At 42.9% G+C, this 21,139-nt stretch overlaps 1 protein-coding gene across 6 annotated transcripts in view; it reads right to left on the bottom strand.

Moving 5' to 3' along the window:
• Positions 1-21,139, bottom strand: part of LOC105488748 (signal peptide, CUB domain and EGF like domain containing 2) — a 72,247-nt gene that overhangs the window by 49,808 nt on the left and 1,300 nt on the right. For 3 of the 6 annotated variants that reach the window (XM_024795018.2, XM_024795020.2, XM_024795019.2), the window contains exons 2-6: positions 20,496-20,618; positions 15,223-15,333; positions 10,275-10,400; positions 5,827-5,961; positions 1,086-1,211 (exon numbers count right to left, since the gene is read on the bottom strand). In XM_024795018.2, coding sequence (XP_024650786.1) covers positions 1,086-1,211; positions 5,827-5,961; positions 10,275-10,400; positions 15,223-15,333; positions 20,496-20,618 — 621 coding nt within the window. The remainder of the gene's footprint in view (positions 1-1,085; positions 1,212-5,826; positions 5,962-10,274; positions 10,401-15,222; positions 15,334-20,495; positions 20,619-21,139) is intronic. The other 3 variants (XM_011753138.3, XM_011753139.3, XM_011753141.3) reach the window with 1 other exon arrangement.

The raw sequence follows: 21,139 nt of genomic DNA, 5'->3' as shown, positions 1-21,139 counted from the left end.
TGTGGTTTAGGAACACCATGAATTGCCAGTGGTTTCCTGTTCCCAGGTGGAGTTTTGTTACCACAATCGTGGTGCAGGGGTGCAGCCCGATGGTGTAGACCACTCATTCACCCATTCATTAAACACAAGTGTACTGAGCACATTCCGTAGCAGGCACCAGGGGAGGACTGAGAGGAAAAATGAGACAAGGTCCCTGACTTGGAGGGGCTCATAGCTGGGGAGACAGACACATCAACACGCAAGTCAACCCAGAGCTATACAGCTGAGGGAAGTGCTGTGGGAGCCAAAGTACAAAATGGCTGCCCTGTCTGAAGCACCCAGGAGGCTTCTGATAGCAGAGGATGGTAGCAAGGGATTAAGAGCACAGCTTTAGAGCTAACAGACCAGGGTTTGAACACTCATTTGCCACTAACTCCCTGTGTGACCTTGTTGCTTCACCTTCTGCACAACTTTGCCAACTGAAATGAGTGTAATAATACTGAACTCACAGGGTGGTGCTTGTAAGAATTAAATGGGATATGGCACATCTTGAGACAAGCCTTTGCATACAATAAATTCCCCACCAAAAGGTAGCTATTATGCTTATCCTTATTAGAAGTTAAACAGAATATTGAAGGTTGAGTGAGAGTCCACCATGCCAGGAAGGAAGAAGGGCTTGGGAAAGGCCTGGAGGCATCAAAGAATTTGGGCTCTTCTCCAAAGGTAAGGGGAGTAGTGTCTGCAGAAAGGAGGCAGATGAGGTTTATAAGGGAAGCAGGGCCCAGTGGCAAAGAGCTGTGATTGCCAGATGAGGAAATTTGGTTTTATTCTGTGGGAACAGGGAGAACTGCCCCCCAACATTCACGCTCCTTACTCCTGAATTTCATTTTCTCCTGATGAGTTCCTTTTAAAATGTCATTTCCCTTAGGGAAGGGAGACCACCCTTCTGCAGTGAACAAGTACTTGGTAGAGGTCGGTATCCCGTGCTAACTGTCTTCCCCGCTGCTGCAGCCGTGTCATGAGGTGGTGCTTCTGAACTGGGCCACAGAAGGCAGCCTGTGGAATACGATGGTTCCCATGGCAGGTGTGCACCCGCCTATACTTACAAATGCAGTCTCTCTGGTTCTTGGCCAGCTCAAAACCAGGCCTGCACTCACAGGCGACACTGCCCCTTGGGGCCTCCTTGCAGATGTGACTACAGCCGTGATCCTTATTCATGCAGCTCAGGCCCTCTGAAAAACAGCAGTGTGTAACAGGTGACTAGGCTGTGGTCAGAATCCTGAGACCTGGGAGAGCGGCAAAGGGCTAAGGGGTGGCCCACAGACCTGTCTGCCTAGGTCTCCATCAGCCCCACATTTGAAAAGTATATGTCATTAAAGTCAACCTGGGCCAATTAATAGACATGAAAAATTTCTTCTGTCACCCAAGAGATATGATGTCTCAACTCTCCTAACGAGATGGGAGCCTTCCCAATACACTGGAGCTCTTTATTGGGTGCAGGATCAGAGCCTGCTGACCCCAGGAACTGGTACTCATGCTCTTATCTCTGCCATGTCTTTACCCAAGAGCTGATCAAGAATGTAAAGAGAAAAGGAGAATCCTCCTAAGAAATGTGCAGATAGAATGATCAAGATTTTCAATTTTTCACATACTCTTGAAGATAATTTTCAAAACATTTCAACACCCCTCTCTACCCCCACCAATCCTGCCCTTCAGAGGTGAGTGTGACTGCGGCATTTTGGCATCCTCATATGGGTCACATGCCCAGGGATCTGTCTTCTGTGACCACCCTCAGCCACTCCCTTGGTCCTTCCCTCAGGACGTAAGCCTCTGACAGACAGCATCACACAGCAACAGCAACAAGAACAGAGCAAGGGAGAGAGAAGACAGAGAGAGAAGGAGGGAGTGTGCTCATGTGTGTGGTAGCTGCTGTACAATTCTTTTGAGGTATACAGTAAATTTCGATTAGGCTCAACCTTGTAGTACGATGGTGGGCAGGGAACACCTGCTTCTGTTCCCGCAGGGCCCGGCGTACATCTACATGAGGGGCACTAGCAAGGTAACTGCCCGTGTGGTTTACCAGCATTCTGCCTCATCTCAAAACCAATTCTTTGAGATCCTGCTGCCTGCCAGCATCCTGAAGGAATTCTTTTCATACCCTACAGTATTTTCAAGACATCTGCTCAGTTTATACTGCATTATTAATTACCTATTCCTATGTTGCTTCTTTGCATTTGTGCAATGTAACTCTAAAACATCTCTGAGAGTAGGGACTTGGTTGTCATTGGCTCTCTACTGACGAGACACTCTAATGCTAGAAAGGCACTGGTTTCAACACGAGTACAAAAAGGTTGCTTTCACTTCTCTAGAATCCAACACTCTTCTATATTATGCCCCTAAAACCTTAGCCAACAGGTTCTAATGAAGTCAAAGTTCTCTCTCCAGCTCCCATGCCAGAGCTGTCAAACTGTGCTTAACTGGAACAATTGTTTTAATACAAACAGATGCCATTCCCATTCCAAAAGGCAGTGCAAGAGTTAATATATCCCATACTTTCAAGAGTCTCTCTTAAAATCCTCTTGCTCTTTTGCCTGACAGTTATGAGCTGTCTGCACTCCAGCACTGAGTCTGCTGGTTGCTGGGATTCATTCATCCATGCCAAGGGTGGCTGTCAATTAACACAGAAAGAGACTTGCACTGGATTGGTGGAAAACTTTCTCTTGCTCTGACTGGTAATTTCCGAAGATGTGATTTGCTCCCCAGAACTGAGATGGCGTGGGAGGTGACAGCTGCCTCTAGAAGCAGTGTCCTGTCTTTCTGAGAAGGCCCAGAAAGCGTTGTGTTTGTCCTTGGGTCAGCAAAGCATGGGAAATAACCAGTGCTCAGGTGTAAATATAACAGTGCCCAAGAAATGGGGGCAGGAACACCTGGAAAGTACACCCCCAAACAGGCCAGCTGCTGCTGCTTTTCCACTCTGTTTACAAGACCGTTAAGACCTTTACAAAGTGACCTTTACTGCCTCAGAGTAATTCACCTACACAAGAAATATTTCATAAGAACGCCTGTGTGCCAGATGCCATTGTGATACACAGAGAAGCTGCCACCTGATGTTCCACCACATCAAGCTACACCTGAAGTTACCAAGAGGTAATAGAGACTTAAATGGCTCTGGAATTGCTGATGGCTTTTCAAGAGGTGACCTCAAAGCCTTTCATAGCACCCTGACTTAAAGCAAGACCACTGCTGGGGAGAGCACATTAATTTGTTCCAAACTAGGCAGCCCAGCAAATGGCCCTAGCTCTTTCCAAAACTGGCCTGGTTGTCACGTCCAGGACGGTTTGTTCACCATAAGGGAAACAGCTCAGAAACATTGGAAATCCCCCATTCTGGTGCACCCCAAGATCAGGGCCCCACTGAAGATTATTTCTGGAAACCCAATAAAAATATGCCGTGTGAACTGGGAGGAAAGCGTGACCTAAAACGGGTAACAGGCTCTGCCGAAAGCACAGCCTCCACTTTGCCACCCTGACACCTTCCCCATCGCCCTGAAAAGGCATCAGTACACCATCTAAATATTCTCAGAACACACAAAACAAAAGAGGAGTTCTCATTCTGAGAGCCTGAGCAGCCATGAATAGGAACAAAGGCAGGCCGGGGGTGATGTGTTTCTCTCCAGCCTACCCTCATTATATGGGTGAAAACACACAGTCTCTTTATCACAGCTTTGGAGTCTCTAAGGATAAAAAAAAAAAAAATCAATATCTTGAGCTTTCCCTCAGAGTCAATGATTACGATGCCCTATATTAAAGAACATTTTGTAAATAATTATTAAAAACAACAGCAATAGAAAATACTAGCTTCCTGTGTTGCCTTCTTTCAATCACTTTTAAGGTATCCGCTGTGGGTTTTTAAGCCTATAGTTTCATAGTTTAATGTGCACATCAAAGAGAAAATCCTAGAAGAAAACTTTTTACAGGCTGTTCTATTTGAAGAATCAAAATGCTAGGATGCAAAGGTTCTCCGTTACCAATTGCTATAATCCGTTGGCTGACACTCCCATGAATTTGCCAAGCAGTCAGGTTGAAACACAACAGAAAATCATAGAGAACACTTCCAGACCACAACTCAAATTCTTGGATTTTGGTTTTAGTTCCAGGCAAAAATGTTCACTTTAAATACTCTTCAGGGGATCCAAGAATGTCTGAATTGTAGAAAATTTAGAAAACACAGTTTGCAGAAAGGAACTGCATTTGTATTTGCTTATGTTATGAGGAGCCTGTATCTCTAATAGTCCAGGGGTTTGCAGGACTGAGCTAGGGCCCTGGAAGTGCAAGGATAAGGGGTGATCTTAATCGCTACCAGCTGCTTTGTAACTGGGTGGGACCCAGACTGCGAGGGCGCAAGCAATGGCTTTAACCTGCAGGTCCCACATCCCTCCCCAGCCACCTGCAGAAGAAGCCAAAGTGACTTGCCAGGAAGCAGCTGGGAGCAATCAAAAGGAGAGATGCCCTGAGATTTGGATCACTCTGTGCCACTGGCCTCCTAATTCATTCCCACCTCGAATTTGGCCTGCATCGGACAAGAATGCAGGGCACACCAATGACCCCAGAGAACCTGGCAGGAAAATGAAACCCAACTGCTACTTTATCAAGGGCCACACCTGGTACAAGATAAGAAATCTGCCTGATCAAAGCCAGTGCGTGTGACTTCCCTGCTCCAAACACTGAGAATGAGCAGACTCCGGGTGATGATAACCATCAAATCCATTGGCCCCTGGGGATTCCTCTGACGATTTTTCTTAGTACCCAAACAGGTATTCCAGTTAGGTATAAGGTGTGAGCCACCATCCTTGGAAAATGAGACAAAAATCATCTTCCATAAAGAAACCCTTGAAAAGTTACCAAGACCAGGATTAAAACAATCTACAAATTTGTGATTAAGCAGTAGAAGAACTTAAAATGACCTCATTCTTAAGTAATGGGAAAGAATAAGCAGCACATGGCCAAAGGGGTTAATAGGCTAGTATTTAGGGCTCTTCCCCTAAAAATAGGCAGATGCAACTCCAAGAGAAACACAGCCACCAAAATGTGACTCTTCAACTTAAGAAAGAGCAGGGAAGAGTTAAAATGATGACATTCAGTTAAAAATAACTGATTGGCCACATGTACTTAATGCATCTTCCTCTCAAGAATCAACTAAGTAACAGAAGAATGAAAAAAGGTATAAACTCAAAGCAAAGAGAATGAAAAGAAGGACATGAGAAGAGAAGAGTTTCTGGCAAATTTACAGAGGAATGGTAAATGGTGACATAGGTGAAGGAAACCACAGCACGGAGAGTCCAGGGAAGGAGCCCTTCTGCCCCTCGGAGCTCAAAAATGCAAACCATGGAAGGGCCAGATCTAGCTTGGGGCTGGAAGCAGGGCACTTCATTGAAAGTGTGAATGGGAAGGATCCAGCCTCCCCTCTACCCACCCAGAGCAGGGAGCAGGATCATACCGGTGCTGCGGTTTTCAGCACCTTTTTGAAAAACTTGGCAGATCATCCTCTATATTGCTCCTGAGACATCTAGTCATGTTTGCAATGTATTCTATGTAAAGATTAGAATCAGAGAATGTGAGAGTTTGAAAGGACCTCAGTGCTCACCCAGTCCAGTGCACCTATTTTGCCAGGTGAGGAAGTTGAAGTTCGAATAACTTGCCCACGGTTAGCCGGCAGTGGCATCTAGACTCAGGCCTCCAGACTTTCTATACCCTGTGCTTCCCCCCTAGAGTCCGTGTGTGTGCGTGTGCGCCAAGGGAGGGGGTCTCAGATGTGACTCCGTCCCCATCCACAGTGGGGCAGAGGTACCTTCTGAACGGTGAATGCAGGTGTGTTGATTGTCACTCAGGAAAAACCCCTCCTTGCAGCAGCACTCATAGCTCCCCATGACGTTGACACAGGTGTGCTGGCAGCCGCCATTGTTCTCCAGGCATTCATCCACATCTGGAGGGAGAGAGGGATTAGCCTCTGCTTTGGTGACTGTTTCAAATGCCCCACCTCACCCAGCAGCTCAGGGGCCCTGCTAAGCAAAGATGAGGTCCCTCTTCATGTCCCTGCACCACAGAAGCTTTCTGAATCAAAGCCAGTGAGGTCCACAGACAATTACCCAGTCCTTATGGGTCTGGGGCTCACTTGGCCAGGACCACCACATGGACACAAGATCAATTAGCTCAGTAAATATTTGTTGAACACCTTCTCCTTCCAAAGCATGGTGCTAGAGGAGACAGCAAAATATAGATAAGGAAGATAAAACTCCTTCCCTCAGCCAGGTGTGGTGGCTCACGCCTATAATCCCAGCACTTTGGGAGGCTGAAGCAGGTGGATCACCTGAGGTCAGGAATTCAAGACCAGCCTGGCCAACATGGTGAGACCCCGTCTCTGTTAAAAACACAAAAATTAGCTGGGCATGGTAGCACATGCCTGTAATCCCAGCTATTTGGGAGGCTGAGGCAGGAGAATCACTTGAACCCGGCAGGTGGAGGTTGCAGTGAACCGAGATCATGCCATTGCACTCCAGCATGGGCCTCAGAGTGAAACTCCATCTAAAAAAAAAAAAAAAAAAAAAAAATCCTTCTCTCTAGGAGCATGCACTTCAGCAAGAGACAAGTATACAAATGATTCTGATATAAGGTAAAAGCTGGTGCAAAGGAAAGAAATCACATCTGGTCGTGGGGTATCAGGATGAATCAAGGATAAGCTAATAAAAGATGGGCCCTTAGAACTGTCCAATTATAAATCAGGAGAGAAGCGATTATAGGTGGAAGACAGCGTGAGCAGTAGCACAAAGGCTGGGAGGCATGGAGAACATTCAGATACCAGTAGGTCAGCCCATTTGGCTAGAGCATAGGGCACATGGAGGGAGGTTACAGGAGATACAGCTGGGAGGACAGACTGTGGTCACACTGCGGGATCCTGAACACCAGGCAAAGAAGTGCCTACTTAATTTGGGAAGCAGCTGGCAACCACTAGAGTAGGGGAGAGAGTCTGGCCTTTCACTTTGAGAAATACAAGGCGGCGGCTGAGAGCAGGACAGAGGGAGGGGAAGAATGGGCAGTGTGGGAGTCCAGCTTCACACATGCATCTGCAACAGCCACAGCTAGCACAGGGAGGAGGCAGAGGAGATGGCAGGAGTCCCAAGAGCCTCTAGAGAAGGAGCCAGCAGAGAGGTCGGGAGGGAGGAAGACTTCTGCCACACTGTCAGGGTGGCCTTAGGGGGCCTTCCTCCCACTCTGCCTGTGATACCCTGTGCACAGCTATATTGATACACTTACTGACTTGCAGCCTCAAAATCCTTTACTCATCTACCTCTACTAGACTGCAAACTCCTTGAGGACAGAGATTTTTATTTCAATTAGCACAGCCCTGGAAGACAGCAGGTGCTCATTAACTATTCAATGCATGAACAAACAAGCAGGAGAGGATAGCATCACCCGAGTCAAAGAAGAGAAACTTCCAGAAAAGTTTCAGACAATAAAGGCTCAAAGGCTGATATAAAAGCAATTTATTTTCTCCAGTCTAATTTCTCATGTGCCAATCACTAGCTCCTGTGTGTATCCATAATAATAATAATAATAATAATAACACCTCACATTTAAATATCTGTTATCTGGTTTCAAGCTTCAGATCTTATAGTCATCTGTCCTCCCACACTACTGAGCAGATGTCTGACTAAACTGATGGGACTCAAGCCATCGCTTGAAGCCTAACAAACTTGCCCTTGTCTATGCCAAAGGGTGAAGGAAGCACATTCCAGAGGATGAGCTGTGCTGGAATACACCTGGCTTAGGTGTTCCACAGCAAGACTCAAGGTGAGTAGGAGAGGTCAGTCTCCCTGAACACCAACTCCTGGATTGGCTGCGAGTAAAGGTGTGCTCCCCTCTGAGCTGCCACACCCCCATCCCACGTTTAACCCCCAATTTCTTTTCTCCAAAGCAATCAGAAGTGTGTCATTTAGCTGGCCGATGCTCTCTGGTTGGATAAATACAAAAGTGTGTGTCCATGTACGCAGATATCTATCACTAAGCTGGTGAGCTTCTCCAGACCATAAAACAGTGGTTCCCAACCCTGGCTATGTGTCAGAACCCTGATGCCTGGATGCCACCTCCAGAGATACTGACAGAGCCAGTCTTGGATGAAGTCTAGGTGATGGTGGTTTTTAAGCTTCTCAGGTGATTCCAGTGTGCGGCCAGGGTTGAGAACCACTGCTACAAAGCCAAATAGCTATGATGAGATCCCAGATACTCCAAAAATATAAACTGAATGCAGATGGGGTGAGCTGTATAGAAGAGCTGCCTTTCGTTTTTCAGACTTGCAGGCATTCAGGATCTTGAAGTGCTCTGTGTTTAGTGCCAAAGCTAAGTGGTGTTTGTACCTTGTGTCTTCTAGCTAATATATTTGTGGCTAATGTGTGGTTAGGAGGCTGAGGAGATTGAAGGGGTCATCCCAGAGAACTCAGGAGACATTAGGGCTCTGAGCTTCTTTCTTGCCACTTTCAGCCCTTTCAAGTCTGAATGGTGGGGAAGTGTCTATGTGTGCTGGTCCTACTCTTCTAAATGTACTTCACTTTCTTGTTCCTTCCTTTTAAAGAGTCCTTACCCCCTTCAGAAATACTCAGTAGATGCTCAAGGTCTCTCCACAAGGCAGATCCTTGCTACTGAGTCCACAAAGAGATCCCACAGAGGGGAAATGGAGATACTCTGTGTTAATAATATCGGTGTTATTGGCAAAGGCAAGAAAAAACTCTGCCTTCAGGGTTTCCAAGCAGGCCGATACTCAGAGCCGCCCACCAGCCCTGGCCCAGATTCCTAGCCCCTGGATGTTTCTTGCTCTTAGGAACCTCATCCTTCTCCCCGACCCCGGGCTGTGGATTACGGCACCACAGTAATGACGAAGTCTGCCATCAGATATGCATCCTCCAAATACCCTTGTTGACAAATCAAAGGGAAATTTCCCCCCAAAAATGGGGGAAAAAAAAAAAAGCAACCCATGTGGTATGCCTCCCAACAAATCACACACTGAAAGTGATTTCATTTGTCTGAGTTTTTAATTAATATTGATTCCTGCTCTTATGATTGTCTTTCAAATATGCCTTTTTGTGGTACTCACTGCCTAGAAGGTTACTGGTTCCCTCGCCTGCAATCAAGTCTTACTGACAGCTGCAGGCTTGGAAAGTCACGTGATGTGTCACCCAAAGCCTGATCTCTCACACAGGGCACAGACAGGAAATAACAGAGTCCATCAGGATGGAGCTCCAGGTGACACTGACATGGGATAAAGGTCATATGAGGGTTAAGTCCCAAATGGAAATAACCTCTCCTCCACTCCAGAGCCCCAACATGCAACACACAAGTTCTGCCTGGACTTTTTCTAGTTCCTTTTATGCATATCTCAAAGCATTTAATCAAAGGGCCATTCCTACCACACTATAAGGGGGTGTCCAAATCGCTGTCCCCACAGAGCCAGGGCCTGGCTCCACTGCTCCTTAGTTGGCCAAGTAGACCTCAGCAGGTTATCCATACGAAGGGTCGTGAGTGTCAAAGGACGCTGATGCCATATTTTCCCGTGATGTTCTCCTGTACAACTAATACCAGCCTTAAAAAGCAAACCACAAATACCTACCTGCCAGGAGTGCTGCAGCCTCTAAGACTATCCAACACTCAACCCCATGCAGTTGCTAGTTGCTTCTAAGTTCTGTTTTATTCCTGGCATAAGGAATGAATGTAAACAACACTCTTTGTAGTCTCTAACTCAGGGACTAAAACTCCAACAGATGTTTCTGTTTTGTGGAATACTAGGAAGATGTTCATGGAAGATTTCTGTTTTAGTTTCTCTCTTTTTCAAGAAAAAAAGGGGGTCTAGCTGGCTGTAACCCCAGCACACATTTGGAGTCTTCAGGACAAGGAGTTTTTCCAAATTCTAAAATAGAAACACTTACAACATTGAAAAAAAATGGTTATAAGTCAGGACTCTCAACACAAGACCAAAGATCTTAAAAGGTGACAAGTCAATGCTAGAAAGTCAATAAATAGTAATGACAATGTCACCCATCTCTTTGGACTAACAGAAGATTTATGTTATGAATGATCACATAAAACTAAAACATTTTACCTCATTTTCTATCACGGAGTCTGACTTCCAAGGAAGCAGAAAACACAAGGCTCTGAGCCCGTTTTTGTCTTCATGAGGAGGTCTTCACCAAGGGAAAGCAAGGGGTGGGAGAGCGAAGGAGAATTGCCATTTCCAAATGCCTTCCTTACCAAGACAATTATGACCATCATGAGCCAACATGAAGCCATCAAAACAAGTGCAACGATAATTGCCTGGAATATTCAAACAGTCATGGACACAGCCTCCATTGAGCTCATTTCCACATTCATCGATGTCTGAGGAATAAAACAGAAGTAAACCAGACAGGTGCTATTTATTTGATGTGAAAACATATGCACTTACCTTTTAACCAGCCATTCCACTTCCAGAAATCTACCTGAAAATACATCTCTAACAATAGGAAAACAAATATGCACAAGGTTATTCACTGCAGTGTTATTTCTAATGACAAAATACTGGAAACAAACTAAGTTTCCACACATAGAAGAATAGTTTAATAAATTATGGTACCTCTACTCCATGGACTACCATGCAGCTATTAAAAAAAAAAAAGAGAGAGAATGAGGAAGATCTCTAGGAACTGATTTGGAGTAATTTCTAGGATATACTATTAAATGAAAAAAATAAAAATTAAAAGAGTATCTGTAATATGTTATCTTCATGTAAGAAATAAGAAGGTATAAAACACACACAATTTCAGGATACTTTTTGCAGAACTTGACAAGCTTACCGTAAAATTTATATGGAAATACAGAAGACTTAGAAGAGCAAAAACAATTTTGAAAAAGGCAAACAAATTTGGGGGACTTTAACTTACTATAAACCTACAGTTATCAAGACAGCATGGTACAGGCATAAAGACAGATGTATAGATCAATGGAACAGAACTGAGAGTCCACAAATAAATCCTACTACTTATGGCCACTTGATTCTAAACAAAAGTACTAAGGTAATCCATTGGGATAAATGCTTGCCTTTTCAACAAATGGCACTGGGCTAATTGGATATCCATATTCAAAAAGATGATTTTAGACCCTTATCTTATCCCATACACAAAAATCAACTCAAAATGGATCAGGGATCCAAATGTAAGCATTAACAATATAAAGCTTTTCAGAAAAAATATGTGAGAAAACTCTTTAAGATATTGGGATGGCTGGGCATGATGTTTGGGTGCACTTTGGGAGCCTAAGCCAGGAGGATCAGTTGAGCCCAGGAGTTGCTGGCCTGGGCAACATAGTGAGACCCCCATCGCTACAAAAAATAAACAAAATTAGCTGGGTGTGGTGGTGCATGCCTGTAGTCCCAGCTGCTTGGGAGGCTGAGGCAGGAGGACTGCCTGAGCCCAGGACATTGAGACTGCAGTGAGCCAAGATCGCACCACTGTCCTCCAGCCTGGGTGACAGAGCAAGACCCTATCTCAAAAAAAAAAAAAAAGGAGAAAAAGAGAAAAATCTTTAGGACATTGGATGAGGTTAAAATTTCTTTGATATAATACCAAACACACAATCACAATTTTTTAAATTAATAAACTGGAGTTTATCAAAATTAAGAACTTTTGCTTTTCAAAAGGTATCGTTAAGAAAATGAAGACAAGCCACAGATTGGTAGAAAATATTTGCAAATCACATACCTTATGAAGAACTGAAAAAGAACACTTACAACTCAATAAGAAGATAAACAGCCTAATTTTAAAATGGGCAAAATATTCAAATAGACATCTCAGCTATGATGATATGCAAATGGCCAATAAGCACATGAAAAAATGCTCAACATCATTAGTTATTAGGGAAATGCAAATTAAAACCACAATGAGATACCATTTCACACTCACTAGAATGGTAATAATTAAAAAGACAGACAATAACAAATGTTGACAAGGATGTGGAGAAATGGGAACACATACATTGTTGACAGGATGTTGATGGGTATGTAAAATGGCATAGCCACTTTGGACAACAGTTTGGCAGTATCTTTTCTTTTCTTTCTGTAAATGTACAGTTGGATATAATTAAAACAATCATAATGTTGTGAAATCATCACCACCATTCATCTCCCTAACTCTTTTTATCTGAATTGAAACTCTATGCCCATTTAACAATAACTCCTCATTTCCTCTTCCCTCTCTCTCCTCAGGCCCCAACAACCACCATTCTACTTTCTGACTCTATGATTTTGACTACTCTAAGTATCTCATATATGTAGAATCAAACAGTATTTGTCTTTTTGTGACTGGCTTGTTTCACTTAGCATAATGTTCTCAAGATTCCACCATGTTGTAGCATGTGACAGGATTTCCTTTTTTAAGGCCAATATTCCATTACATCACGTCTGTAATCTCAGCCACTTGGGAGGCTGACATGAGAGGATCACTTGAGCCCAGGAGTTTGAGACTAGCCTGAGCAACATAGCAAGATCCCATCTCAAAACATAAAAACCAAAGCCATTATTTTGTACATAACACATTTTGCTTATCTGCTCATCTGTCAATGGACACTTGGGTTGCTTCCACCTCTTGGTCACTGTAAATAATGCTACGAGCATGGGCATACAAACATCTCCTCAAGACCCTGCTTTCCACTCTTGGGTATATACCCAGAAGGGGAATTGCTGGGTCCTATGGTAATTTTATTTTTAATTTTTTTAGGAACTTCCACACTGTTTTCCACAGTGGCTACACCATTTTACATTCCCACCAATAGTGCACAAAGCTTCCAATTTTTCCACATCCTCACCAACATTTATTATTTTCTATTTTTTTGATAGTAACCATCCTAATGGATATGAATAGTATCTCCCATTTGTAGTTTTGATTTGCATTTCCCTAATCATTAGAGATGTTGAACATCTTTTCATGGGCTTGTTGTCTATTTGCATATCATCTTAGCTGAAATGTCTGTTCAAATATTTTGCCCATTTCTTAATTGGGTATTTGATTTTTAGTGTTGAACATTAAGAATTCTCTACATATTCTGGATATTAATCCCTTATAAGATATATGATTTGCAAATATTTTCACCTATTCTGTGAGTTGCCTTTATATTCTGTTGATATTGTCTTTTGATGTACAAAACTTTAAAATTTTCATGAAGTCTGATTTGTCTACTTTATCTTTTGTTGTATGCGGCTTTGGTGTGATATCCAAGAAATTATCTCTTTGGCAGTTTCTTAAAAAGTTAAACACAAATACCCAGCAATCCCACTCTTAGGTATATACCCAGAAGAAATGAAAATATATGTCTATACAAAGGCTTTCATGCAAGTATTCACAGCAGTATTATTTATAATAGCCCCAGAGTAGAAAAAACCAAAATGCCTATTAACTGATAAATGGGCCAAAAAAAAAAAAAGGTATATTCATTCAATAGAATACCATTCAATGATAAAAATGAATGAAATGCTGATATAAGCTACCACATGGACAAACCTCAAAAGCATTTTGCTAAGTGAAAGAATCCAACACAAAAGATAGCATATTGTATGATTCCACTTACATGAAATGTCCAGAAAAGGCAAATATACAGATACGGAGAGTAGATTACTGGTTGCTTGAGGTTGGGACTGGGAATGAGGATTCGCTGTACAAGAACATGAGGAGTACTACTGAGATGAGGAAAATATTTGTATTATGGTGATGGTTGCACAATTCAGCTGATTTACTAAAAATCACTGACTTGTACAATTAAAATTGGTGAATATTATAGTATGTTAATTACACCTCAGTAAAGTTGTTAAAAAGAAAGCATACATTTATCTGCTTACAGTGCAAAATAAATATAGAAAGGAAAAACCAGAAACTACAGAGGTTGGTGACCCACAGGGCACGGGGAAAGGGTGGAAAGAATGAGGAGGGGAACAGGAATAAGAAGGGAGCGACACTTCTCTGAGTATACCTTTTGGTATATTTTTGACTCTTGGAACCATGGTGATGTTTTACATATATGCATGCATACATACATACGTACATATAATCTATGTGTATGTATGTATACGTTACTTGTATGTATTAATTGTATGTTTATTAATACATACAATACATACAAGTAACGTATACATACACATAGATTATATGTATACAATTAATACACACAAGTAACATATACATACATACACATAGATTAATACGTATACAATTAATTGTATACATACAATTAATAGATGTTTAAGGAATAAGGGAAATGCATGGAAGGAGGGGATGGAAGTGAATAAAAATGGAATACAAAAAGAAACAAATGAACCTAATGTATTATAAACTAATAGCATAACCATACTGAAGGGGACAGGGAAGAAAAGTATTGCCCTAAATAACACTGTGAAAAACAACACCTTGCTTGGATGCTTTAAGGCTAAAAACAAAAATAGCTGCATGCTATAGATTCTAGTAAATATTGTACTCTAGTTAGCAAATCTGCTTTACTCACAGGGTTATGGACTCGTAATTCTGTGAATACTTTACCTGTGTATTAGGACTGAACAAAAAGGTAAACACATTACAGATAATGAGCGCCAGATTTCTCACTGTTGGAGAAAGTTACAAATAAGCGAAGACAGAATAGAATGAATCTTGTGGTATTGGTTTGGAATCCAAAGTATCAGTGTAACTAATTGTTTTTAATATGTATACAGATGAATAAATAAAAGGAATAAATATAGATATATGTATATGTGTGGGTGAGTATGCATACATGTATTTCCCAGCTAGGAATGATGACACCCCAGTAGCAATGACAACACCAAGCATCCAGATCTTGGCTTCTATAGACCACTTCCCAGTAAAAGGAATCAGAGTTTCTTGGAGAAGTGGTTGATTCCAGGCCTAGGCAGGAGAAGCTGTAAGATGAGCATATTGTTGTACCAGAAAGTTAGGAAGTCCTCAAAAAAGGGATGTCAAAATGACACAGTTGACAATGTGGGGGGGAGCTTCCAATGGCTAAAGCAAACAATTTGAGCCAAAAATAAATATAGATGGAATAAAGTAAATATGCATGAGTACATAGTGGTATAAATTAATAAATAAGTGGGGAAGAGGGAGAGATCTTCCTTACAGAATAATTTCAATTAATAGATGTTTAAGGAATTCAAGAAATGCAAAATTACCAGGAGACACACATTGCAGGCAAAATCCACAGTTGGATGCTAACATCAGTAGATGAAGACTTGAGGAGAAACAGGATATTGGCCTCAAAGTATCTCCCCTAAGAAATGTATCTATTGCAAAGGGCAAAAAACAAAAAAAAAAAAAAAAAAAAAAAGTAATTTTGCAGCAGAGAAACCCAGTAAATACCATCTTGCTCAGGCAATCAAGATTAACATCATCAGGAATGGGGCATGTTGATGTCATGTGCCCATGATGTGCTACGCTGAAAAGGACACAACAGCACCTCTGCAGCAGCCAGGGCAAAAATTCATCACCTCAGTTTTATCATGAAAAAATACAAGACATTCTCTAATATCAATTATTGTTTTTTGAGACAGTGTCTCATTTTGTCGCCCAGGCTGGAGTGCAGTGGTTCCATCATAGCTCACTGCAAACTCCTGGGTTCAAGTGATCCACCTGCCTCAGCCTCCTGAGTAGCAGGGACTACAGGCACACACCACTACACCAGCAATTTTTTTTTTTTTAGAGACAGGCATCTCACTATGTTGCCCAGGCTTGTCTCACACTCCTAGCCTCATGTAAGCCTCCCCACTTGGCATCTCAAAGTGTTTGGATTACAAGCATGAGCCACTGCACCTGGTCTCATGTCAATTCTTATAATGACATAGCACAAATGAAGTGAGCAGTATTCATCAAAAATGTCAATGTCAGGAAAGACTGAGGAACTGTCACGGACTGGAGGAGAAAAGAGACACAACTGCTAAATCTAATGTGGGACTTTACTTGGATTCTGAAACAGAAAAAGAATGGTAGGGGAAAATGGTGAAATTTGAATAAAGTTTGTAGTTTACTTAATAGCATTATGCAAGTGGTGATTTCCTGGTTTTGATAATTGTACTATAGTTATGTAAGTTGCCAACATTAGGGTAAGATGAATGAAGGGCCTATATATACACATATGAACTCTGCACTATTTTTGCAACTTTTCTGAAATCTAAAATTATTTCCAAATAAAAAGTCTTTAAAAAATAAAAATACAGGCTGGGTGCGCTGGTTCATGCCTGTAATCCCAGAACTTTGGGAGGCCAAGGCAGGCGGATCATGAAGTCAGGAGATAGAGACCATCGTGGCTAAACACAGTGAAACCCGTCTTTACTAAAAATACAAAAAATTAGCCGGGCGTGGTGGCGGGCGCCTGTAGTCCCAGCTACTCAGGAGGCTAAGGCAGGAGAATCGCTTGAACCTGGGAGGCGGAGGTTGCAGTGAGCCAAGATCACGCCACTGTACTCCAGCCTGGGTGACAAAGAGAGACTCTGTCTCAAAAATTAAAAAATTAAAAAAGAAAAGAAAAATACAGTATCTTGTACAAAGGCCAACTTTAGATTCATCCCTGTTAAACTTGATTCAATCTCTTTCTTCTTTTTTTTCTTTTTTTAAGGCAGAGTGTCTTGCTCTGTTGCCCAGGTAGAGTGCAGTGGAGCAATCACAGCTCACCGCAACCTCCACTTCCTGGGCTCAAGTGATCCTCCCACCTCAGCCTCTGGAGTAGCTGGTACTACAGGCACGCACCACTACACTCAGCTAATTATTTTGACTTTTAGTAGAGAGAAGGTCTCACTATGTTGCCCAGGCTGGTCTTAAACTCTTGAGTTCAAGGTATCCTCCTGCCTCAGCTGCCCAAAGTGCTAGGATTACAAGCATGAGCCAATTCAATTCCTCAAACTGAGAAGTAAGAACCATATAATAAATAAGCAAATAAGCAAAGATCATTTAGAATAAAAGATCATCTAAAGCAACGTCTGAATCACATTATTTTTAAACCCACTTATTCAGGGCTCACACATTTCTCCAACATTTTGGCAGAAGAAAACTTTATGGAGGATAAAATTCTAGCTACTCTGAGTAAACCTGGTTCTCATCCCTAAACTTAAATATGAGTAGTGAAGCTGGCAATAATCACAACCCAAATAATACCATAGGTTGGTCCCAAGAGGCTTACAAATTAATAGGCCAAGAAATGGATAAAGGAGTTACATCTTTGTATATCTACATCTTTGAATCCTTACAATTCTCATTTCCTCTCCTTTTCCTTCTTGGGAGAAAATTTCCATTTCTGTACTCCTATACCAAGAAATCCAAACTAAGAGGGACACCCTGGCCAGGCGCGGTGGCTCACGCCTGTAATCCCACCTGGGAGACCGAGGTAGGTGGATTATCTGAGGTCAGGAGTTTGAGATCAGCCTGGCCAACATGGTGAAACCCCATCTCTAATAAATACAAGAATTAGCCGGGCATGGTGGTGCATGCCTGTAATTCCAGCTACTAGGGAGGTTGAGGCAGGGAATTGCTTGAACCCGGGAGGTGGAGGTTGTAGTGTGGTGAGCCAAGATTGCACCACTGCACTCCAGCCTGGGTGACAGAGCAAGACTCCATCTCAAAAAAAAAAAAAAAAAAAAAAAGAGGGACATCCTTACTTACTAGTATTGTAAATACCACAAATATTCAAAAGATCAAATTCTTCTAGGGTTTGGGTTCAAAATGACATACAAAGGATGTATGCTCACTGTTAACAATGACTATCTGTGGATAAATGGATGGGAGGCTCTTTAATTTTTTATTTTACACATTTTATATTATTTGACTTTTTATAACAATCACATATTTAAAAATAAATAAACATATATATATGGCACAATGCCAATCGTTAGTTATTTTAAACTAAATAATAGACTTTTAACAATCAACTATAAACTGTTAGCAATTCAATTTCATTTGAAATATATCCAACTCAAAAGCCAAGAGTAAGGAAACTCTTGCCAATTGTCATTTAACATCATTTACTAAAAGTGTACTTTATCTAAATAAAGTTAGTGGCATGGTTTTGTGCCACCTGAGAGCACACAGCAACTGGAGGACGTGAGTTATCCACATAGTGAAGAAGTGAATATTTTTTTCCAAAGCAGGGTACCAACATGGGTGAATTACAGTACAGCAAATAGAATATTTAATACCAAGAGTGTGTGGTATGGAGGAATCAGCAGATAAATGTTTTGGGGAGAGACAGCCTTTTGGCCTCCCATGAAATGGGGCGGGGGATGGGGAAGAAACAGAAAGAGAGAGAGAGAGAGAGAGCGCTACTTCATGGATGGATCCCCAATCCCACTTGCTATGCACCTGACCAGGAGCACACCTTCTCTGATGGGAACAGCGGGAGCCTCACTCCTCATGTGCAAAGGGGAGCTCCCTGAATGATTTCCTAAGGGATGTCACCAGATCCAAACTTGCCTGTCATAATCCCACCTGTTATTCATATTTGCTATCTATATTTTCTTTTGGTCTTCCCTTCCTTTGTAACAAAGTTCATTTTAAAAATCCCATCTCTTGTCTCAGCTATGCTAAGACAAGGAGATGAGTGGGTAGGGAGGATCGGATCATTGCTACAACACTGCAAAAGCATCTGACAGACACTTACCTATTTGGTCATCTGTATATTCTATATCTAGATATTTCATTTGCGGGTTTGTCTATTTGTTGGAAAAGACTTTGTGTCAAGGTGCTAGTGACTGAGCCCATCTTACACAATCACTTATTCAAAAATAAGAATGTTTATTGAGTGTCTACCACATACCAGGTACCGCTGGGCATTACACACTGTTCCAATATTTAGAATCTTTATTACTCAGAGGCCACAGTATGAAACAGATTGGTTTGAAACATCAGGGTCTGAACACTAGGCCATTAAATGGCACTAGAATAGACACTCATTAAAAGTTTTCCTCCTCTTGTGGCTCATGCCTGTAATCCCAGCACTTTGGGAGGCCGAGGCCAGTGGGTTACCTGAGGTCAGGAGTTTGAGACCAGCCTGGCCAACATGGTGAAACCCCATCTCTCCTAAAAATACAAAAATTAGCTGGACGTGGTGGCAGGCACCTGTAATCCCAGCTACTTGGGAGGCTGAGGCAGGAGAATTGCTTGGTCTCGCACTCCTGGCTGGGGATAAGGAGGCTTCAGTGAGCCGAGATCGCACCATTGCACTCCAGCCTGGGCGACAAGAGCAAAGCTCTGTCTCAAAAAAGTTTTCCTCCTCATCTAAAGAAGTTAATGTTTTTCAAAGTGGAAAGAGACTAGAAGGGAACTTTCTTACTCATTATGTAGCTTTAGATCCTGCAAGTATTCAAAAGATCAATTCCTGTGGGAGTTAAGCCCAAGTTCTAAAGAGTTTAAAACCTCTCGAAGAGGAAGGGGCCACCAACATACTTGTCAAGGTTGAGTCCAGGAGCAAGGAGGGATATTCAGAGATAAGTTCAGTGCTCCTCATCTAACTTCTTCCTGCACGGGATGACTATAGACAGTGGGATTTCTCACCCATCCAAAGAGGGACAGCAGCAGGCTGAGTAAATATGAGAAACGTGGGGCTGGAGACAGAGCTGGGAGTGAAGACCTGACTTTCTTTCACTTGCAGGCGAATAGTGTGATCATGGACACAAGTCCTCTGGCCCTCAATGTCCCCATCTGTAAAATGAGTAATAGGATTGGCCCAGAGCTACGTGAACAGCCCAGTCAGCTCCAATGTGTCATGATTTCCATCTCCAGGGACAGCCTCGAGTGTCTACTCTCTGGCCAGCTCTGAACTTCACAGTTCATGATTCTAGTCCAGAATATAAAATGGCAGAGTCCAAACTACAGGTTCTCAGACCTGCAGCTCTATGGGCTAAAATGTCCCTCTGTACACATCTCTCCAGAGTGAACCTGTAACTCCAAACAAGGAAGGCCCTTGGTGTACTCTGAAGCTTGGCCTGTCGCAATGCCAAACATTGTGGCCAAAGCCATAGACAGGATGGAGCCTCCTGAGCTGGAAGGGAAGGGCAAGACTCTAGCACTCAGACTTCAGAGCAAAGTTACAAACTGCCCCAGGGAGGTGCAGGATCAGCCCTACTCTGGCAGGTATGGCTCTCCTGATCAGCATAGCTGTTTACTTTCTGCCCCAAAACCGAGTGGGACCCAAAGATACTAACACATCTCTTTTCTTTTCCAGAAGCTAGACAAAAGGACATTTCAGAGCCAGATAAAACTGTGTGAGCAACTCTGGGGAAGACCTAATGTTTCCAGTCCAAGATCTGAAAAGCATTTCAGAGAGCAGGTGATGTGATTCAGGGGCTGGGGGAAAGGGAGAGGAGGGGCAGCACTTTTACCAATGTTAAGTGGCCACTGCAAGAGCTAAGGAGGTAGGAGCTTCCCTGCAGTCCCCCCACATGGTCCCCAAGGCACTTACCCTCACACTCCCTGCCTTCCCCTTGGTAGCCAGGCTTGCAGGAGCACTTGTAGGAGGTGGGTGTGTTCTGACACAGGGCGTTGGCATGGCAGTCATCTAGCCCTTGGGCACACTCATCCACATCTGCAAAAGAGCACAGCTGACACCTGGTACAGGCTCCCAGGCCATGTGTGATCTGGCCTCGGTCCTGTCTGGCATCATCCCCACCAGCCCACCCCACTTCACTCCTCACAAGCTACAACTGCTTGGGATCCCTGGGATAAACCACACTGTTTCTGGGCCGCTGTTTCCAGGAACAGCCTGTACCCTCTATGTGAAATTACCCCCACCATCACCTACTGGCCTTCAGGACTTAACTCAAATCCACCTCCTCCAGGAAGCCTGCCATGACCCCCAGTGTAGGTGCCCTCACCAGTGCTAGTATATGTATGGCTTTGCATGGTACACATCAGGCAGGGTTAATGTTTTCCTTCCTCTCCACTAGACAATGTCTTGACAACAGACTGCATCTGTGCCCCTTATGCCAAGCCAGTGCAGTACCTGGCACGTGAGTAGGCAACAGTACATACATGTCTGCTAAAGGAGGAAAGGACCAAACGGACAGAAAAACTCTGAAAGCCAAGCAGGTGTCTGTCAGCTTTCTC

This window comes from Macaca nemestrina, chromosome 12 (assembly GCF_043159975.1).
Source record: "Macaca nemestrina isolate mMacNem1 chromosome 12, mMacNem.hap1, whole genome shotgun sequence".
In the NCBI taxonomy this organism is placed as follows: Eukaryota; Metazoa; Chordata; class Mammalia; order Primates; family Cercopithecidae; genus Macaca; species Macaca nemestrina.
Note: the sequence above shows the minus strand (reverse complement) of the source record. Positions and strands in the feature narration are given on the sequence as shown.